The sequence below is a fragment of the Athene cunicularia genome, assembly GCF_003259725.1.
Source record: "Athene cunicularia isolate RWA chromosome 1 unlocalized genomic scaffold, athCun1 chr1_part2, whole genome shotgun sequence".
Classification (NCBI taxonomy): domain Eukaryota; kingdom Metazoa; phylum Chordata; class Aves; order Strigiformes; family Strigidae; genus Athene; species Athene cunicularia.
Window position 1 is genome coordinate 3,194,282 of NW_020799092.1, and position 21,651 is coordinate 3,215,932.

The 21,651-nt window shown below is 43.0% G+C and overlaps 1 protein-coding gene across 2 annotated transcripts; it reads left to right on the forward strand.

The window, feature by feature from the left end:
* Window positions 1-5,424: 5,424 nt before the first annotated feature.
* Window positions 5,425-21,615, forward strand: ACO2 (aconitase 2). 2 transcript variants are annotated; one of them, XM_026865657.1, is made up of 17 exons: window positions 5,425-5,586; window positions 6,844-7,102; window positions 9,334-9,426; window positions 11,381-11,539; window positions 11,925-12,075; window positions 13,374-13,478; window positions 13,737-13,828; window positions 14,112-14,217; window positions 15,282-15,439; window positions 16,510-16,583; window positions 17,307-17,418; window positions 17,613-17,735; window positions 17,923-18,078; window positions 19,222-19,413; window positions 20,134-20,266; window positions 20,570-20,691; window positions 21,110-21,615. In XM_026865657.1, exons 1-17 carry the CDS (start codon window positions 5,513-5,515, stop codon window positions 21,251-21,253), a joined length of 2,253 nt encoding a protein of 750 aa, XP_026721458.1. In that variant the 5' UTR covers window positions 5,425-5,512; the 3' UTR covers window positions 21,254-21,615. The 2 variants fall into 2 exon arrangements, with proteins under 2 accessions (XP_026721458.1, XP_026721469.1); XM_026865668.1 differs by lacking the exon at window positions 5,425-5,586 and having other exon boundaries at window positions 6,991-7,102; window positions 11,353-11,539; window positions 21,110-21,614.
* The last annotated feature ends 36 nt before the right edge of the window (window positions 21,616-21,651 follow it).

Consider the following 21,651-nt stretch of genomic DNA (forward strand, 5'->3'; position numbering starts at 1 on the left):
CCGGCTGGCCCTCAAGGTGAGCGCAAGGTGAACGGGGCGGCGGGGACGCGGCCTGGGCCCGCCGCCTCTCCCTTGTCCCGGCTGGATCCCGCCTCGGTGGGCTCGGGTTGCTGTCAGACCGCGGGCCCGGCGGGGTGCCGGGCGGAACGGTGAGCCTGAGGGCATGGACAATAAAAAGCCTTTTCTAGGGACGTGCTTTTTTCTTTGTTTTATATTTCTTCCCCATATCAGTGTGCAGCCACAGCACAAGGTGACTCCTCATTGTGTGAATTAGTGCAAAGGCTATCTTTTGGCTACTTCTATGCAGAAATCTACTTTTAATATGAACAGAAGCCCCTGGGTGAAAAAGATGCCAGGATCTATATATAAATAGGACCTAGGAAGACTGAAAAAGCCACCTGGACAGGCACATAAACTTCCTTTTTTTCCAAGGCAGTGATAGTGATTCACTTGGTTTATCATGACCTCTAAAAATCACATCTGCCTGTAATATGAGCTTGCCATGGAGATTCTCTTATTTGAGACATTTAATGTGTACTCCATAACAAAGACTTCATTATTTTTTTAAAGCCTGGGAGGTAAATATCAGAATGCAGTTTTATTTTTTAGGGCTGCTAACAAGGATAAGGAAGCTTGTACTCCCCTTAATAAAGCATGGGATGAGGTCAGGCAATTTAACTTCTCAGTTTGCCATTTGTGACCTTGGCCAATGTGTTCCCTTTTCTTAGGGAGCCAAACTAAGAACTTGGCTTCGAGTGTACTGAAAGTACTTTGTGAAGCTTAATTCATGTTTTATATTACTTCCTTACTTTAGAGTTAGGCTTCATAGCTTTTTTTAATGTAAGCAAAAGTAACAAAATAGCACCTTTCAGTTAACTTGTTATATTCATTCTTAATTGTTAAAGAGTTTTTAATTTTTACTTTGAACAGAAAAGACTACTCATAGAATGAGGGCAAATCCTTTATTAAGATAATGAATTTGTTCTCATTTTATGGTGTGTCGTCACATGAGAACAAACAGTCATTTGCTGAAATTAATATTTGTCTAATATAAAACAAAGGCTGTGCTAGCACAGTGAATATGGCGAATTTAGTATTCTATATCAGGCTCAGGGTATGTGTTTTTTTTCCCCTGTGAAGGACTAAATCTATGATGATAATCAGATATGCTTCTAAGTGATCTCTTTCGGATGCAAATTTTTTTTTCCCATGTGTAGCAGCCTAAAGATTAATGAATATGAGGATCATTTTGCCACTCACTATGATAATGCCAGCATTGACCATGGGTTATTAACATCGGTTCTACTCGTCTCACATTCCTAGAACTGGAATTGGAACTGCATAGGAAGCTTACCTCTGAGGGAAATAAATTTGAATTAGCTTGTTTTGGGCTAACTGTCCGATTTTAAAGTACAATTTTTCTAATAGCCTTAAAGGGTCAAGATCTTTTTCATGCCTGTCTGAGAGATGCTTTTAGTAGCATCCCATTTCTCAAGCCATGTTGGCTGAGGATTGACTCAAAGAGTAGTACTGTAAAACTCTAAACCGTTCAAAGTATCAGGGATTCATAGGCAAGTACTGAAATTTTGTATGGGAAGTTCTGTGTATGCTGGCAAAAATCAGTGCTGGCTAGAGCTAAACTGATCTTCAAAACCCTAATTTTGGTTGCTCTTTGGAGGTGGGTCTAGAAAATTAGACTGCATTTACAATTTGATTATACTACACTGCTTTTTTTAGTCTGAATCATGGTGAATGTTGGAAACTTGGCCAATATTCTTACATCAGGGAGGATGAGGAAAGATGGTATTTTGGGTTTCGGCTAGGATTTCTAGGACTGATTTCGCAGATGGGAGTGCGTGTAGCACAGTTTCTACTCTTTTGAACATGAGCTTTTGCTTACTGGACTTGTCTACCGTATCTGTTGCCAAAATGTAAGTTAGTTTCTGAATTCAGACTCCCCTTGCATCTGGATCATTCACTGTAGTGAGCTAAATGCAAGGTAGCTAGCTTTTCAAGATGAGCTTTCCAAATCTATAAAGATAAGTGCTGGCTTCCTTACAGAGATTTCAAAAATAATGACCCATTTAATAGGCTGGCTTTTTTAAGTCTTTTAAGGAAGTTTAACCTTGCCAAAATACCCATAGACTTAGGCGCCCTGTGATAATTATTGCCATTTCTTTTATTGAAATCTGAAAAGGACACTCAGATGCTGGGATAACAGATTCAGTGCCAGGTGAGAGGACATCACTTGGCACCCATTTGCTGGGTGGTCAGTCTGGAAATTAACAGTTCCTGGACAAAAGGGAAAATGTATATATTGCTGACTGCCTACTTCCCTTGGCTGTTGGTCTCAAGGTACTTCTCACTGCATAAAAATACACCACAGAAGGCCTTCCAGACCACCTACTATTTCGGGGAGGAGTGAGAGAGAATGAAGCTGGAAACTGTTAGGCTTGTGGCTTTTCCTTAATCTTCTTTTTCTGCCACCTTCTTTCTGAGGATACAGTGGAAAAAGGACAGCCATGGATAATCAACAAATGTGATGAGTGATATCTTGTAGATTCTTTGAGGTGAGATCAGACTTTTGAACCAGGCAGTGTATGCTGTTGCTTATTGGTGATGGATCCTTAGGCTTGCTGGGCACCAACATGAGAACAACTGTCTTGAATCAAATTGATTCCCAAGAGAGTAGAGTCTCAGATGAGATTTAAATTGCAGTAAAATGAAGAGAGCACGGTTTTAATAGGTGCCTTTTAAGTCTTATGTAGACAAAAATGATTCTCTAGCTTCCTGGAACTGATTGGTCAAGGTGATTATTTTTCCCCATTTTTACTGGCCATCACAGAAACAGGCCTTCAGTTTTGCAGACTTCTCTTGCCGATCTCCATGTCCAGACACATTCTTTCACCTCAAACATGCTCCCTTCCCACTTCTGGTAGCCTGAAGTTGTGGTCAAGCAGGAGTCAACTACTTTGTATTGCTACTTCTGTGACTACCATGTCAATATTTATATAGTATTTGAATAAATACTACATTTATCGAGCAATTTCATGAAGTAAAAAGATACATAGACATGTATGTTCAAACTGAAAAGATTTTATCTGAAAGGTTTATTTGCACCTCCCTTTGGAGAGCCCTGCTTCAGATTTTTATCATAATCAGCTTTGGTCCCAGGCAGGACTAGAATGCTGTGAAGCCTCTGCCATTACTTTAGTTTGCAAATGTGTTCTTCTGTATGCTGAATTATGGTGGAATTTAGCTTTCAGTTTACTGGGTAACAAGGAGGAACTCTTAATCGGTTGTGTTACAGGGTTGGGGGGTTGAAATGGAAAGAAGGAATTACTGCATTAGACCAAAATACTTTTCCTGTTCTGGGGAAAAGATAATTTTTTCATGAACATTGATGAAATCCCTCAGTGTCTCTTTCAGCCGCTCCAGCATTTGGAGACTTTCACAAGATAATGGATGTCTTGTGAGACAAAGACATTTCCACAGCATTAATTGTGCTGGGAAATGCTTGTCTAAGAAAAAAGGCAGAACTAAACAAACACGGAAGTTACATGGCTACTAGTAAAGAGCAGCTTAAGTATGTTAAACATTGAGAAGCTGGGTGGTATTTGGGTTGTTTGGGGGTTTGGTTTTTGGGTTTTTTTGCTGCTAGAAGAAGGAGAAGTCTCAACTCTGACACCTATAATATGTTCTAGAAGTTCTAAGCTTAAAGTGCAGCACAGTGAAATTTGATGACTGGGTTTCGTTTGCACTCCTGGAGGAGCAGTGCCCTCTCTTGTACCGCTATGTTCACTTACTTTAAATATTCTTTAATGAAAGTGGTGTACAGCAGCTGTAGGTCCGTATTGCTCCTACCAAAAGCTCTATATCTAATATCTTAGGATTATTTGGTAAAAAAAACAAACTATCCCTTATTGCTAGTGAGCTGGCTATTAATGATCTCACTAGATTTCCTGAACTTTTTATTGTGTAAGATACTAACAAATGTTATCGAAAGGACATAAAGCAAGAGATTTGGATAAAAAAATTCTGACATCTCATGGATTGTGATTATTTCAGGCAATGTTTTCAATGCTGGTTACAAGAAAACTCAAGAAAATATTTGCAAGGAAACATTAAAAACAGATCTAAAGAACTGTCTAGCATTTTTGACAATGCAAAACCGGTGGTAGGTACTGTGATTGTGTTCTGTGCAAGGAGTATTTCCTGATTTATAAGCATACATATAAAAGGCGTATTTAATGCAATACTGCTATGTTTATTAACCTGTACTTATCAAAACTTTGTAATGCTGAAGTAGAGGATGAATAGAAAAAACAGGATTGATTGTGTAATACTGGAGGAGGAAAAACCCTGAACTCTTGTCTTCAGTCTGTTTCCAGACCTTCTAGTGCTGATGACTGAGACTTTCAAAGGATGTAAGAAATGCATGTGCCAAATCCTTGGAAGTTTTTATGGAGGCTGCCCTCTGTCTCAGTTTACAAAGCTGTGTGAGAGCCTTTTAATCCTGGCTCTTTCAGGTCAGGTGCTGTAAAGGTGCCTCACCATAGCCTGCCCTTCTCCCATGTTCCAGGGAACTGTTTCACTGTGGAAGCTGCCAAGCGAAATTTGGTCTTTCTTTTCATGGCATTTTCTGCTGATGTGTTCAGCTTGCAGTATTCATCTGTCTTGCTGTTAACTCACCTGTAAGGCAGGTTTTTTTTTAAGGGAAGGGTGAGTATGTCTTTGAGAAATTGTAGATAAATAGCACATAGATCTGCACATCCAGGTTGGTGCAGCTGATGTGTTTGTTCCAGATTGTGCCTCTCTCCTGCTCTGAGTTACGCTGTAGACCAGGCATGTACATCAAAGTCACTCTAGCAAGCATTGAAACATAGCTCATGTTATGTGGAAATATAATAAGCTTTGTAATGGTATGCAGGGACCCTGCATGGGGAACTTAGTATGTGATGATAGAACAGATGGGTATCTACTCAGTCCCATACTGTGTCACCTGCCAGTCCTTCAATATAAACTCAATACCAGTGAGCAAATACAAACCTAGGCTTTGCTTGCTTTGTAAACTGCATAGGTTCTTCTCCACCATGGCTGTAATATGTCAGAAGTATAGCAAACTGGTGTTTGCTTGAGAATTATTTCAGAATTGCCTGAAAGCACTTTTCTCACTGAAAGTGCAAGGCATCTGGTGCTATTATTAGAAATGTAAAATTTGGTAAATGCTACCCATTCTGGGTAACTTGGTGTTTCACTGTTTAATGTAATATGCAGTATTGTACCATCAGATATTCATCATGTGCCTTTAAAAACCTTTGCAATTTTTCTATTTCTCAGTCTGTAAAGCCCCAAGAATAATGACTGAAAACCAGTTGATTTATTGATATATTATAGGAATTCACTCTGCAAGGTTCCAGTGCTAATACTCTCCTTTTTCCAGCATGCCTTGAGTAGTGGGATACGACGCTACCATGTTGCTCCTGTCCTGTGCCAGCGGGCCAAGGTGGCCATGAGCCACTTTGAGCCTAATGAATACATAAATTATGAAAAGCTGGAGAAGAACATCAACATTGTCCGTAAGAGGTAAGAGTGGAGGAAGGAAGAGAGGAGGGGTCAGTGTGCAGAATTCAGCTCTGAAGTGACGTGAGAGGAGGAAAAAAATGTAATGGGACCCTGGCATAGGGAATATTTATCAGGGAGAGCAGCTTTGAGCAGTGGCAGTCACAAATGTGACTGAGTTGTAGGGTCACCACATAGTGGTGGAGTACTGTGGGAAGGGTTGAAGGTTACGATGAAGCACTGCAACACACAGAGAACAAGGCCAGTGCAGAGGAGGTGCTAGAAAAGGCTCTGTCCTCTTTGTTTAATGCCCTCTTTGAGGAGCCTTCATACTGGCCCTTGCTACTTTCTGGGGAAGCAGCATGTGGGCAGCATTCATTATAGACTGCTCCTTTGCACTGCGTTTCAGCAGTGAATATTCTCCTGTGTTTCACTTGTAGGCTTTAGGCATGGAAAGGAGGGCTAGAATTCACAACATATTAAACATAGTGACCTTAATCTGCCGATAGAGACTTGTGTGCCTGCAAAGTCATTCCTGCTCCACTTACCTCGGCAGGGGTTTGTATGAAGTGCTTCCATCTGCGCATCCTTTGTTAAATGCGGTAGCTCTCATTTCAAGTCATTGTATCTACTTAGGTACTTAGTTCTATTAGGAGATGCTTCTTTACAGAACGGGTTATTGGGCGTTGGAATGGGCTGCCCAGGGAGGAGGTGGAGTCTTCATCTCTGGAGGTGTTTAAGAGTCGGATCAACTTAGCGCTGAGGGATATGGTGTAGTTGGGAACTGTTAATGTTGGGTTGATGGTTGGACTGGATGATCTTCAAGGTCTTTTCCAACCTAGACAATTCTGTGATTCTTGGAAGGTCTCACCACTGACATAAATAGGTTCCTCAGCTGGTACAACTGCAGGGTGAAAGGTCTGAGGTCATGAAATTCTGCTTAGTTGTACTTGCTTGCTGTGGGATATGGTATTTGTGAATTGAGTCTGACCTCTCTCTCGCCTCCTGAGGTATGACACAAGAAATGTTTCTTTTACTGTGTAGGAAGACTATAAAAGAAAGCATAGTGACATCAATCCCTATACTTTTGAACTTTCTGGACTGAGCCCTTGTTTTAGCCGTCTGCCAGTTGATATTTTAGTGCTGTAAGAAGAGCATGGAGGTTTCTGTGTGTTAATAGGTCTTAACAGTCCAAGGGATACGAGAAAATGTTCTGTTACATGCTTAAAAGGGCAAACATTGAGGTACACAAGATGCAGATACTACAATTTTTCTCCCCAGGCTTGACCGTCCCCTGACCTTGTCTGAGAAGATTGTATATGGACACCTGGATGACCCAGCAAAACAGGAGATTGAGCGGGGCAAGACCTATCTGCGCTTACGGCCAGACCGTGTGGCCATGCAGGATGCCACTGCTCAGATGGCAATGCTACAGTTCATCAGCAGCGGGCTGCCAAAAGTGGCTGTGCCTTCCACCATCCACTGTGATCACCTCATTGAAGCCCAGTTAGGTGGTGAAAAGGATCTTCGAAGAGCCAAGGTCATTATTGCAGAGTCTTAAATGCTGTCTGTTTGACAGCCTCTTTCCAGTCAAAGGAAAATTTTTTTTTTTTTTTTTTTTTTGACCCAGGACAGCCATGAGTCAGCTATGATAACAGATTGCCTGTGGTGGTCAGCTCTGTAGATAGGAGAGATGCAGCAAAGAAACAGAGTATATGGATCTTTGGGACTTTTTCAGCAGAGATTCATCCATTACATGGTTTAAAGGACCATGAATGTAGGAAAAGCTAGCCTTAATCTGTTAATGATGGAAGCCCAGGTTGTATGTGTGTTCTGGAGAGTGAGAAGATATTTCAGCTAAGGGAACAGGAAAAATTAATTTCAAAGGGAAAAAAAGGGAAGACAGATTATAGAGCGTTATGCTTTTTATGCCACAGTACAACAGTGTGAAAAACTTCCTGAATGTATGTCTGCATAGCACTGGTATATCCTGTGAGGGGGGAAGAAAATAATTACTTTTGTTTTCCAAACCATTTGGTAGTGATTAGCTGAAGAAAACTAACTGAAGCATGTGCAGCTTTCAGGGCTAGTGAGGGTAGATGTAAAAGTATATAGAAGCATGGAGGATGTTGGTTTTTATTTGGGAATTTCAATGTGGTTTTTGTCCAGCTGCTGATTCACTGTCTCTCTCAAATTTCCTGTCACTGTTTTACTGCTTATTCCTCTGTAGGGGCTTCTGTTAAATATAGGCACATTCATCCTGTCCTGCATACCACAGTGCATCTGCCAAGGAAGAACATGCTCTTAGCGTAGCAGAGAGGTGGAGGAAATCTTGTTACTCCAAGTGGACCTAGCCTAAGTCCACTGTCAGAGCCAGGAGCAATTGTGCCTTGAATGTTGATACCAAAATTTACAAACAGTAAACAGTTTGTGGGAGCTAAGCTGCATTTTAAGATTTTAGTCCATTTCTATTCTAAGAAACTTCTGATGTAGCTGCTTCTGGCTTCCTTCTTCAGACCACAATAAAGCAACCTATACCACTCAGAAGTGAATTTGAGGAGTTCTTGCTCGACTTGTCTCAGTCCCAAGTTGTGCGATTAAGAATTTGAGACTTATTAAATAAGACAGTTTCTCTTCTTCCCTTTACCTCCTGTCTTCCCCTTCCCCCTATTCCTGCATTTGTTCTCTGCAGTGCAATTATATTTGCTGTAGCCTTGAGCTGAGCTGAGTCCCTTCTTTGCCATCCGCTCTGAGCAGAGCAAGTAAAAGTCCTGCCTTCTTCTGACTGAGTTTTGCTTCTGCTGCTGCCAGTTGGCACACAGTGAATGCTGGCAGGCCAGAGGGTGGTTTGGATCTGCTCCTGGCACATCATCATGCTTTACTGGGGGAGGGATGCACAAACAGAGTGAAGTGACCCAACTCCCAGTGGAAAACAAGGCTTAAAGAACTGCTGCTGCCTCATGGGAAACTTCAGCAAATGTGCACTGAGACAATTCTTCCATTATCTCCAGTTTTCCCTTTCTCTTTATTCTGAAGGGTAGCTGCATGAGAACAGTTTAAGAAACTCCTCCTAGTGCTTATCTTATCTACTCTGCCAAGATCTGTCAGAACATAATAGTGTCATACTTCCTTGGCAACTGTGGTTATTCTCACAAGCAATTTTCACGGTGTGACCTCCACCAATAATGGTGGTAGTGCAGCAAGAAAGTGAGTCTTAAGCAGGGGATTTGGTAGAATGAGAAATGACACCCACCAGCTCCCCTAGCAGTAAGCAACTTCCATTTCTATTTCTTAATCTGTAAAAATAAAACCAAAATGCTTATCTAAGGGGCTTGAAATGTCTGCAAAGCATCTGTAAAAGCAAAAGGAACAGCTGGTAGAGAAGAAAGGAGGGGTTAGAAGAAGAGAGGGAAACAGGTTAAACACCACCACCCCAGAATACAAGAAGTGAACAGAGCTTTTTAAATGCCTTATTGGCAGGTTTTTCCTTTAATTGTGCTATTTCTGTTGTGCTGTTCAGAATTGGAAACTAAAAAAGATGCTTTAGTAGAGCTACAAGTTGGATGAAATTAAATGGCCTGTTACACTTGATTGGCAGTCTTGATCCCCTTTGGTTTTAAAAGAGTGGTGTGCACCTCCATCTAGCCACTACAAAACCGTGGAGCAAACTACAGACAGGCATGGGAGGGAAGGGAATGTGTTTGAATGAGTTCTTGATGTATGGAAGTACAAAATGTGTTACTAATGCTATGCACTTCCATGTGTGAATAGGACATAAACCAGGAGGTGTACAACTTTCTAGCAACAGCTGGTGCCAAGTATGGAGTGGGATTCTGGAAACCTGGGTCGGGAATCATTCACCAGGTAAAGTGTGTGTGTGTTTGCAATCTCGGAATGTGCAGTGGCTCTTTTACCTTATGCTGAAGAGAGAGCTCAGGTGCAAACCCTTAGAGAATTTCACCAGCTTAGGGAAACATCTTGCTTTCCTTGGGGCGGGTGAGGTTTCTTGCTTCCTCTCTCCCTGAGTTGATATCTTGATAACAGTGGTGTTTCTTAAAAGGTTATTTTGGTCAAACTGTACCCTGATTCGCAATTAGGTAGTGCCCACAGCATGCCCATGCCGTGTGCATCACAGAAGCTTGAAATATCTTAACTGCTTATGGGCTGGCTCCTCTTGGTATGATTGGGACAGTAAAGTGATGCCATGAAGCTGCCTATAAAGGGCTTATGTGAATTGCTTTTGGTGGTAAGGAAAACATCTTTGGGAACATACTTTTTTTAGGGTTATTTTGTATGCATTTGGTTCCATAAAAACCAGGAGAGTATATAAGGACACCAAACAGAGCAGCTTACTTTAAGTACTCAAGAATGGCAACACATAACAAGTTGCTATGTGAATTTGAATAAAAGGCAAAATGGTTTCCAAGTCTGATATTCTCTTGTTATAGCACTTGCATCTTAAACGAATATGACCATCGCAAGATAACTTGCCACTTAATGAGGCTTTTTGTTATTTAAAACCAACACCTCTGGCAGGATTTCCGACCTTGCTGTTGGTTGATTTGCTTTGTAGGTCCAGTAGACATTTTTCATTGTTCCTCTGAGTCAGAGGCAGTAAAAATTTGAAGTGCAGCATGAAGCAAAAGGACTGGGGAGAAAAATGAATGACTGATAAGCATCCTGTCAGCAGGGAACTTGTGGCTAGGTGCAGTCAAGAGCTCTCTGCTCTGTTTTCTTAGCTACAAAATGAGTTACTAAGGTTACCTTAGCTTGGTGTGATACAACAGAGAAAGGAAGAAGAACAGGTGAACTCTCCAAAAGGTTATGGAAATGCCTCAGGTCATTTGTACTCTGAAACCACTTGTAAATCTGTCACGTGGTAACATAGCTCTACGCCATGGTTACCAGCTTTCTTGTGGCTCACTTTCTCTGGCTGGAGAAAACTGGTTGGGCTGTATAGCTTCGGAGTCCAACTCTAGCAAAGTGAAGCCTTGAAAGTGACCTTTCTCATATTAAGGTGAGCCACAAGCAAATAAAGCTGGAAGTAGTAGAAGCAAAGCCTTGGTCTTCTCAATAAAGGGCCACCTTAATTCTTTCCAAACTGGAGCACATGCTGTGAGCCAGAAAGGCCGTCCGTAATGTAGGTGTGGCACACATGCAGTGAGAAGTTCATTAGCTTCTCTACTGTGTTGCTACCATAGAAAAAATAATTTTTCATTGAAGAACTGTTTTGTGGTTTTGTTAATAGTTGAAGAGTCTTGCGTGGAATCAATAGCAGCAATAAGGGAAGGGTAGCCTCTCAGTTTGTTTGTGAGGGATTCAAATATATGATTAGGTTTTGGCTGGTGGCATGGGTTGGAGGAGCCTGTTGATATTCTAATGCTATGGGAGCATAAAGACTATGAAAGGTCTTGCTAGCTCTGGATAGGTGAACTGACTTGCTCAGCAGTTGATTAAGGGTGTGGAGGCTAAGGAACAGACTCTTGAGCCCTAAGAAAGGTGGCACCTTAGCAAAAGCCTAAACTGGAAGGAAGGAGTCTTCCAGTGAAAAAATGAAGATCACTATTTAAGTTTTCTTACTATCCTGGGATGAGCAAGGATCCTAGGGCTAAGACTTGATACCTTGTTCTGTTGTTACATCCTCCACAAGGAGGATAAAACAGAAGTGAATTTCCAATCCAAACCAAATTCAGTTACTTTCTTGCTACTGAAATCTGAAAATACAAAACTGATCTGAATTCCTCTTGTCTTCTTCCTTGCTGTCTTTCCCTTTTTTTCCCAACAAACAAGCAAGCGAACAATCCATTTTTATTTTCAGATCATTCTTGAGAACTACTCCTACCCTGGGGTTATGCTGATCGGCACAGATTCACACACCCCCAATGGAGGTGGCTTGGGAGGAATCTGCATTGGTGTGGGTGGAGCTGATGCTGTAGATGTCATGGCAGGAATCCCTTGGGAGCTCAAATGCCCTAAGGTAGGAGCAAAAGGAATGCTACTCCTCGATGTGAAGGGTGAGATATATGTAAGAAATGTTAATTTTCTGGCACTACATATATAAGGTACTATATACAATTACAGTCTTGTTTGTAATCACACACTGGCTTAAACAGCTGGTCTATGATTCATTGATAGCTTTGACTTTCCATTTCCAGTTTTTTTATTCAGGGACTGAGAGTGATAGGTGGGTATTGATCTCCCTTCAGTTCACTCTGCCTTGTGCATGTTATGATACTTCAGGATTTTCTCTTTTTTGGTATTGTGACCACCCAGATTCTTAGGAAAAATTTTGCAGAATTGTTTTGGCTGCTGCAAGGAAATAGTGTTAGTATTTTTATTTTTTTTCCACTAATGTTACCCAGGTTATTGGTGTAAAACTGACTGGCAAGCTTTCAGGCTGGAGTTCTCCTAAAGATGTGATCTTGAAAGTGGCTGGCATCCTCACTGTCAAGGGTGGAACAGGAGCCATCATTGAATACCACGGGCCTGGTGTGGATTCAATCTCTTGCACTGGTAAGACAAGGTGAATCTCTTACCTGGAGTGGATTGTTGTTGGAGCTCGGTATTGAGTTGTCTGTGGAGGCTGGGAAGGGAATCAGGCAAGAAGTACTAAAACTGTTCTCCCTTAGCCTGGCTGGGTGATAAGTACACGTCAATCTGGGAGAGCAGGTGAGAGTGGTGTAACAAGGTAGGACTCGCTCTCCTTGAAAAAGTGACCTCTTTCTGTTAAATGTTCTTCTGACTTGGAGAGCACTGAATGGTTAATTGTGAAGAATCCTGTGAGATGGTGCATCAGGACAAGAGTAAGGGTGGAGGGATTCCAGTGTATGCTTAGAGGGTGGAGATGTCAGAGATAAAGGCTGACATTTTAATTTCAGCCTAAAATAGGCTGTGGATAGAGGAAAGAAACAGGTTGAAGGGGGTACATGTGTGACAGCTACTAAATAAAAGGCTTTTTAGAAAGGCAGGGCAGAGAGGAGACCAGAAAGCAGCAGTCTGTAAAGCGCAGTCTTATACTAGCTAATTGTGGGGCTTTGTTACTGAATTTGAACCAGCAAAAATTGCAGTTGTCTGTAATGATGCTACTTAGGACCAAATTATGAGGTGTCCCTTCATTTGGCTTGAAGTGCAGCCTTCAAGCTGAGCTTCTCCTCTCCATTTGCATGGCTTGGCTACAACTTGGAATATTTGGTTTTATAAACTGAGAGGAATTTTGGATTTTTCTGCTGTGAAATCAGAGGAACTTGACCTGTTATATCTGCTTCTAGCTTGTTAAATGTAAAACAGCAGCTTCTACAGCTTCATTGCTATGTCCTTGAAAGGCATGGGTGATCACAGTGCTGTGAGCAAATGTTTGGATTATTTTTAATTGTGTTCTGTCACTGGAAGCTTTTTATCCAACCCATTACATTTCTGTCTCTTTCAGTAAAGATAAATGAGGTGGTAGGGAGGGACAGGACACTCATTGCAGGTAGAAGAGACACTGCTTACTGCTGTAAATATATGTGGTGCTCAGTGCAGATTTGGGGTTCCCTGTCATCCCTTTCTGTATCTGCAAGAATCAGTCTAGCTTTCAGCTTCTTCCTTGCAGAAAAGTCTGGTCACAGGCACTGTACTGATCAGAAATGTTAGGGGCTGAGCCAGCCATTATGTGGTCAGTGTGTCCTCTCTGCTGTGGAATCAGGTTTCTGTAGCTAGTTCCCTGCTCTCTCTTGGCTTTGCTGTCTTTTCCATGGACCGACTTTTGAAGAATTGAATGGCCTTGGACTTTCTCTTTGACCCTGTGGTCTCTGCTCTCACTCCTTCTCTAGGAATGGCAACAATCTGTAACATGGGAGCTGAAATTGGAGCTACCACATCAGTCTTCCCTTACAATGCACGGATGAAGAAATACTTGGGCAAGACTGGGCGAGCTGGTAAGAGGGTTTGGGAGTTGAAGTGGGTAGAAGTGTGGGTTCAAGTGAGGGTATATTCTGGGAGCAGCATCCTCCTACAATGGTGTCTGTGATTTCTGACCTCATGTGGTCCTGTAGGTCATCTGATACAAGCAGGGAGTCTATAGATGAAGTGGCTGGGGAAGTATATGGTGCACCCCCTGTGTTTAGCCATTCCAAGCTTTTTCTTTTCCATCATATTTGCTGCACTTCTCAGATCTCCTTTCTTTCTTATTCCAGACATAGCTGCGTTGGCAGACGAATTCCAGCAACACTTGGTACCGGATTCTGGTTGTCAGTATGACCAGGTGATAGAAATCAACCTCAGTGAGGTAAGGCTTCCTTCACGCTTGCCATCTTGGATGTTGTGATGTGACTCTGCTTTGTGTGAATGTGGACCAAGCTGAGAATTTGATGCGACACCCCTGACACTGTGCTAGAACATGTAGCAAACACTCAGGTCTGCTTCACTGACAGCTCCTCCTCCGGTGTTCGTGTAGGAGAATCCTATTTAAACAGCTTCCAGATAGAGCTATGAAAGGAGTTGATTTGCTGCTGTGTTTTAGGTTTTTTCTTGGCTACTGTAATTTCTGATTTTGTCACTGTTTCTTAAAGCTGAAGCCGCATATCAATGGACCTTTCACACCAGACCTGGCGCACCCTGTGTCAGATATTGGTGCTGTGGCAGAAAAGGAGGGCTGGCCTGTTGATATCAGAGTTGGTGGGTAGCATTTGCTTTCCTCTGCCTTCATCCTTGTGGCATAGATGTTGCACTCATGGGATAAGCAGTTGGTCACATAGCAATGCTTTAATTACTGCCATGTGTCTTTTGACTTTCCTGCAGTGTCATCTCTTTGTGGCCATATGAATTTGCTGGGAAGCGTAGTGGCCACCCAAGCCAGGTGGGTGGGATGAGATCTGGGATAGTTGCAGGGATTGTAATCTCAAGAGGCAGACAAGTTTGGGTTTTTTCCTTCTTAGAAACTTTTGAAATGATTGAGTTGACAGGAATGTTAGCTGTTGAAGAGCACCTTTGTTTAAAGTCTGTTGCATAGATTTATCTGTCAGGAGCATGATTGTCAGTCCTCCCGGCAGTTGGCTGTTGAGCTCTTGGGACACAGTAAAGTTAGTACTTGCTGTCCTAAAGAGCAGGCTTGGATATTTATATAATCACTTGTGGGATGGTAACCTGTCAGCCAGCCTCTCAGGTGTTGCTCACTGGGGGAATGGAAAGAATGCAAATACACTGTAAAGGCCACATCCCAGGTGGGAAATGTATTATTCTATAGTGTTACAAATAGTATCAAGAACAGCTGTAACTGAAAGAAATTTATTTTTCATTGGTTAGCACCAGAATGCTGTCAAGACAGTATGTCCTCATGTGGTCTTCATACTGTAACAGAATGCTTTCTTTTCATTATTTCCTCCATTTCTTGCCATCTTGCTTTGAAACCTTTTCTGTCTTTGTAGAACAATACCTTTCTGTTGTAACTGCTTAACCAAAGTGGAAGCAGGTGACACTTGGATCTTGTAAAACAATAACCAGACTAGTGACCAGGTAGCATGTTCTGACTATGCAACCTCCAAAGCTGGACAAGAGATTGCTTGTGACAGCAGTGTATTGCTGGGAGGTTTGGCAGTATTAGTACCTGAAACTGTTTCAGATTCCTTGTCAGCAGAAAAGGTGGTTGTCCTTTGTTTTTTCTGCTGAGAGATGGGTCAGGGAGAAGCTTCCTAGAACTGGGGCTGCAGTAACCACCTTCCTGTTTCTATCAAACACCACAGGCTTGATTGGCAGCTGCACCAACTCCAGCTATGAGGACATGGGACGCTCTGCAGCAGTGGCAAAACAGGCACTAGCACATGGATTGAAGTGCAAATCTAAGTTCACAATCACACCAGGCTCAGAGCAGATCCGTGCTACCATTGAAAGGGACGGTTATGTGAGTATGATTGATCTTTACACATCCAAACAGTAAGTGTTAAACTCTCTTCCAGGCAGTACTCAGGAGTCCAGAGGTAACTAATGGAAACATCTTAAACTTTGTCTTCACTTATCACTAGAGGTGCAATTATTGATGTAATAACCAGCCTTGTATTACTATGCCTGTGGGTCCTGCTGTTACCTTGACAGTGTTTTGACTTTACTACCTGGGTGTGTAAGAGTGGATCGGAACTGGACAGAGCCAAGACAGTTATCAGGAACTGAGACCCTGAGGAGATAACAGTATGCAGAGCAAGGGGTGCCTTGTGCTCCTGGAGTTCTGTGGATGGCCATGGCTGATGAAGAGCTAGCATCCACCTGCAACTCTGTTTTCTCTTTAAGAACAGTTTAGGATGTGAGCAAGTCCTTTGTCAGAGGGTGGTTCCCATTTTAGACTAAACTTTCAGCAAAACTCATATTTGATTTAAAAGGAGTGTTTCTGTAGAGGAACCATCACCTTTCTCCCCTTTACTGTACAGAAAATTGTTTTAATTAATTCTAATATATAGTAAATGTTAAATGTCACAGCATGGGGGCCAGGTGTTCACATGTGGCTATGTCCAGCCAATGCTTAATGCTTCCTCCCACCAAGTCCACAGTCATACCTTTCCTTAACAGCTGCCCTCCTAATTGGATTGTTTGCTGAATGAATGGAGCAGGCATACACACTTGCCTGCACTGTCACTAATTACACGGACAGGAAGCATGTAAGATATTAATCAGATCAGACATTGCCCTTCAGTCAGATATCTGCGAGTGACTGGATTGCTCGATTTGAAGTAGGCAGAGAATGGGACCATCATGGCAAGTCATCTTGCACTTTTCCCCAGTGTTAACTTAGAGCTTTACTAGGATCAAACCCCATGTGTTTATAAAAGTGACTCAAAACCTGCAGGCGAAAGGAGGAGGGGAATTTTCTCAGGCTCGGTGCTTTCTGTTAGAAGACAGGTGTCCTTTTCTCCTGAAAGAGCAACCCCAGAAACTGATTCCAGACTTTCTACTCGTAACAAAGTTGTTCTTTGCCCCCAGGCGCAAATCCTGCGAGATGTTGGAGGGCTGGTTCTTGCCAATGCTTGTGGGCCATGCATTGGCCAGTGGGACAGGTAAAGTGAAAGACAGACTTCACTCTATATCTTTTAGGTCCTAAATTGTTCTGTGAAGCCAAATTTCATTGAGTATAACACACTGGGAATTAAAAATACATGCTTAAAAACCTGTTGCCCATAGCTGTCTGATATGCATGGGAGGGAAAGAAATGAAAGACTGCAGGTGTACATTGAGCCTTTAGAGTGAAGCTGCAGAATGGCCACAAGTGTGGCCACACCTGGAGGCTTCTTACAGTAGGTAAAAAGCAGGGAGAGAGATTTGTTATCTGTGAGAGGGTGGACTGGAGTTTGGATAGTCCTTTTAAAATAGGAAAAGTGAATTGGTCCAGCTTCAGTCATCGAGTGGCAGGGAGGAAAATTCCCAGTAGGAGGGATCGGAGATATAGTCTCATGTGGCTTTGTTGCTGCTAATGGTGGGATGTCCAAAGGCAACTGATTAATGTTTAGACAGTTCAACAGTGCACAACGTGAGCTATGAAAACTCCTCCAGGAATCAGTGTCTGATTGGTTTTGTACAGTCCTTGGTTTTGAGTCTGAGCATAGGGGAGGAAAATGTGTGCAGGCACCATTTCACGTTTCCAAAAGATAGTGATTGCTACCAAAACCAAGCTGGGAGATTGTCCTGTTCCACTTAGATGAGGGAGAGAAGTGACTTAGCAGTGAGACGTCTAGAAGCAATATTCCCTTTGGACTTGGTGAGCACATTTGTTTCTTTTACAGGAAGGACATCAAGAAAGGGGAGAAAAACACAATAGTTACGTCCTACAACCGGAATTTCACAGGTCGCAATGATGCCAATCCGGAGACTCATGCATTTGTGACCTCTCCAGAGGTAAGAAACAGCCAGAGGGGGGCTGTGGAATAGTTCAGGGTGTCTCTGGAGCTAATTCCTCTGCCTGCAAGAGAGACCCAGTGTAGTTTGGTTGGTAACTTGGCTGCTGGCTTTGAGACTGTTAGGCATAGGACTTTCAACTTAGGAGAAGGCAGGTAGAATATGCCTTTAAATTTGTCATTTTTTTCTTTCAGATTGTCACAGCCCTGTCCATTGCTGGCACTCTAAAATTTAACCCTGAGACAGATTACCTGACAGGGTCAGATGGGAAGAAGTTTAAACTAGAAGCACCTGACGCAGATGAGCTGCCCAAGCTGGTAACTGCTCGATCTGGAGACAGAGGGAGGGAAGGCCTGTCATTAGTTTTGTTTTATATGTAGTAAGGGAACTTTCGTGCACTGACCTCTTCCTTAATGTTAAAACTAGAACAGGTGCAGTTGCCTGTATTGGCTTGGTCTCTTCATGTGCTGTTGGGGCTGATGATTTTCCTTTCTTCTTTGGAAGGAGTTTGACCCAGGCCAGGACACCTATCAGTACCCTCCCAAGGATGGCAGTGGACAGCATGTGGATGTGAGCCCCACAAGCCAGCGCCTTCAGCTTCTTGAGCCCTTTGATAAGTGGGATGGCAAGGATCTAGAAGACATGCTGATCCTCATCAAGGTCAGGAGTGAAGTCGGGGATCGGGGAACACCAGCTACAACAGGACTGCTCGAACAGGGGTTTGCACATCAATTGCTAGAAGCTTTGTATGTGCCTTTGAGCTATCTGTGATTCCCTCCCCTACAACCACATTGGTATGGAAAGTGAAGTGCAAGAGCCTGCCTTCCTTCCAGGTGTTTCCTTCTGATACTTCTTTCTGTTATAACTAAGAGACTTTTCTCCTATGGGCTAGTGGTTAGCTAATACCATGAAAAATTAAGCTTGTTATACCATGTAATAAGATCCTACTCATATCATGCAGTCTGCAGAATTTGTCCCCAATGTAACCTGCAGCAGAAAGGTGGATGGGTTCTTTAATTAGCATCTCTAATACCTGACTGTTTTAAGATGCATTTTGTCTGAATGAGGTTGTTAGGAACTTCTCATCCATCAGTATGTGCGTTCTCTTCTCATTTTATAGAAAGTGAAGTTGCTTCACAATAGTTAAGCATTGCATTTCAGTCTCATAATTTCTCCTCATTGTCTGTGGTGAGTTAACAGGCTGAAAACTTTGGTTAATACTGTGGTGAGTTCTGAAATGCAATCCCTTAGGAACTGACCTTTAGAAACATTGCTGATTCTCAGTGCCAGAGTGTTGCAGGTACTCCCAAGGGCCATACCGAGCTGTGCTTGTGGTTTTTGACATAGAAAATTCCTTTGCAAGCACTTTGGGACTTACCAGTGGGAAGGTCATCATCTCTGGTTGGGAATTCTGTTCTTACAAGGTGAGGCAGCTTAGGTGCACATTGGAAACTTCCAGGAAACACTTGACATCTTGCTGAACTGCCCCAGCAGGGATGCTGAGCTGTAGCAGGAGGGGCTTAATTGCTTTTTTTGTACTTGAAGAACCTGCTGCTGAGGGATGTGAGGACATGGCAGGAGGTGTCGTGGCTGAGCTAATTTTGTAATGTACCCTTTGGAACCCAATGCATGCAGAATGACCATTGTGTTCTGCCTTACAGTGTCTTGATTCTGTAACAGATGCAGTTCTCTTGGGTTCATGCCCTTAAAAAGAGATGTGAGGATCCTTCTGAATAAAAAGTGTTGAGGAAGAGTCAAGTCACTGTGATCCATCCTAAGACATTCTTTTCTTCTACCCCTTAGGTAAAAGGGAAATGCACCACTGACCATATTTCTGCAGCTGGACCATGGCTCAAATTCCGTGGCCACCTGGACAACATCTCCAACAACCTGCTCATCGGTGCCATTAACACTGAAAATGGCAAAGCCAACTCTGTGAGGAATGCATTAACCCAGGAGTTTGGGCCAGTCCCAGATACAGCCCGTTACTACAAGGTGAGACTTTCCGCTGGCACATCTATTTTAAGAGGATGTTCACACTTTGGGCAGTCTGTGCCAAGACTGTATATCTTGCCTTCCTGCTCTCAAATAACAGCAGCTGTGAATTCACTCAAGTGTTGAGGCTTTTTCTTGGGACTACTCTGATGATGGCAGTACCTGTAGGAGATCCTCTCCCTACCTGCAAAAGGGAAGAGGGAGTGGGATCTTGAGACCCAGGGGGGACCAGAAATCATAGCTGAAAGGGGAAGAACTCCTTTAAGCACTGCACAGCTTACAAGGCATGGGTGTCATCAGACTGCAGCTAAATTTTGCCTCCCGGAGTGTTTCATCTGTGACTAATCAAATGTTTAAAGTCTCAGATTGGTTCTTCCAGTAGACAGAAGTTACCCATATCACTCCCTGAAGTAGAGCTGGGATATGGCTGGCGTGAATGCTGGCTGCTCTGGCACAGGACCATGGAAAGAAAGGTGGCAGCAAGGGACTTGCTCTGGATCCCAAGGACAATCCTCATTAGCAAGGGTGGCTGTGCCTAACTGCTGTGAAGCACTTAATTCCTGTATTTCTGTCCTTGAAATCAAAGGGAGCTTTCTGGGAGTTGTCATAGCCCAACTATGTCAGTAGTGTAGCACTGAAATTAGATTAGTGTGTGGGTATTTATTGTTAATTCATCACTTGAGTGACTGCAGAAATGTAAATCTGTGTCTTTTGTCACAGAAAATGGGTGTCAAATGGGCCGTTATTGGGGATGAAAACTATGGTGAGGGATCAAGCCGGGAGCATGCAGCATTGGAGCCACGTCACTTGGGGGGCAGGGTCATCATCACAAAGAGCTTTGCCAGGATCCACGGTGAGTCGGGATTTCCCTGTGATGTGTGTAAACAGAGTGTATTTGGTTTGGGTGGAGGCGGTGTTCACCTTGCCCCAGAGCTCAACACTGCAACCCTGTCTGCTGACAGATGACAAGGTCCTGTTTGTCAGGAATCCTGTTATGTATCTGATCAGATACACCACAAGGAGTGGATATGCTGATTTTGCTACAAATATAGTACTTGTTGTGGAAATACTACTCTGAGAAGCACTAGGCAGCCAGCAGGTGATCCTGAACACCTGCAGTGTGTTGTTATAAACATGCTTGGTTTGTTCTCTGCAGAAACCAACCTGAAGAAGCAAGGTCTGCTGCCTCTCACTTTTGCTGATCCAGCAGACTACAACAAGATTCATCCTGTGGACAAGCTAAGCATCGTGGGGCTGGCAGAGTTTGCACCTGGGAAGGTAACTGTCTGCATGTCTTGTCTGGGCAGGGACGTGCCGCTGACAGGACAGTATGGAGCCGTGTGCTCGAGGCCTGAAGCAGCACAGGCACTGGTGGGCAGCGCAGCCCGCCAGCCACACGAGATCAGTTGCACCAGTGGTTGGGGGGGCTAGAGAGCAAGTCAAGAGTCAGATTGTATTTTTCTGAACAGTTAAGAGAAACCCTTGTAACTATTCCTAATTCCTAGAGTTGTTACCTTAAGCACGAGTGTTCCCTAGAAGAAACTGCATCCACACTTCTATCTTAAAACCCACCCTGAGCTACAATTTTCCATTTTCAGTTCTTTAAAAACATGTAGGAATTTTCCTGTCAGAAGCTTCAGTTAACTTGCTCCCTTGAAAGAGAAGGGGGGAAATAAAAACTGTCTTTCTCCTTTAGCCTCTGAAATGCATCATCAAGCACCCCAATGGGAGCCAAGAAACAATCATGCTGAACCACACCTTCAACGAGTCACAGATAGAGTGGTTTCAAGCTGGCAGTGCCCTGAACAGAATGAAGGAGCTGCAGCAGAAATCAAGCTAAGTGCGCACAATGCCCCCAGTACACTGGACTCGATTCAGCTTTGGCGTTTTCATGAAAGTGCAATTCCATGCCTACTGTTGGAATAAATGTCTGATCAAATGTAACTATAGCTTCCTTTTTGTTATGGTACTTCCTCTTCACTGACACTATGAAAAGGGAGTGCAGCTAGGCTTACTTTTGTCTGTTCAATTCCCCAGCTCCATTTTTCTATTTTGGCTCAATTTTGGTTGTCCCACAGTTATTTATATTTGCAAATAACCAGCTAAGGTGGGTTTTTCTGCTCAGTTGGTTGTTTTCTGCCGGTTCACTTTACTGATGGCTAAAGACTTAAAATGAAAATAAAGAATGTGACCATCTCTTCTGCCTTGTGTTGTTATATTCATAGTTCTGCTCTTCAG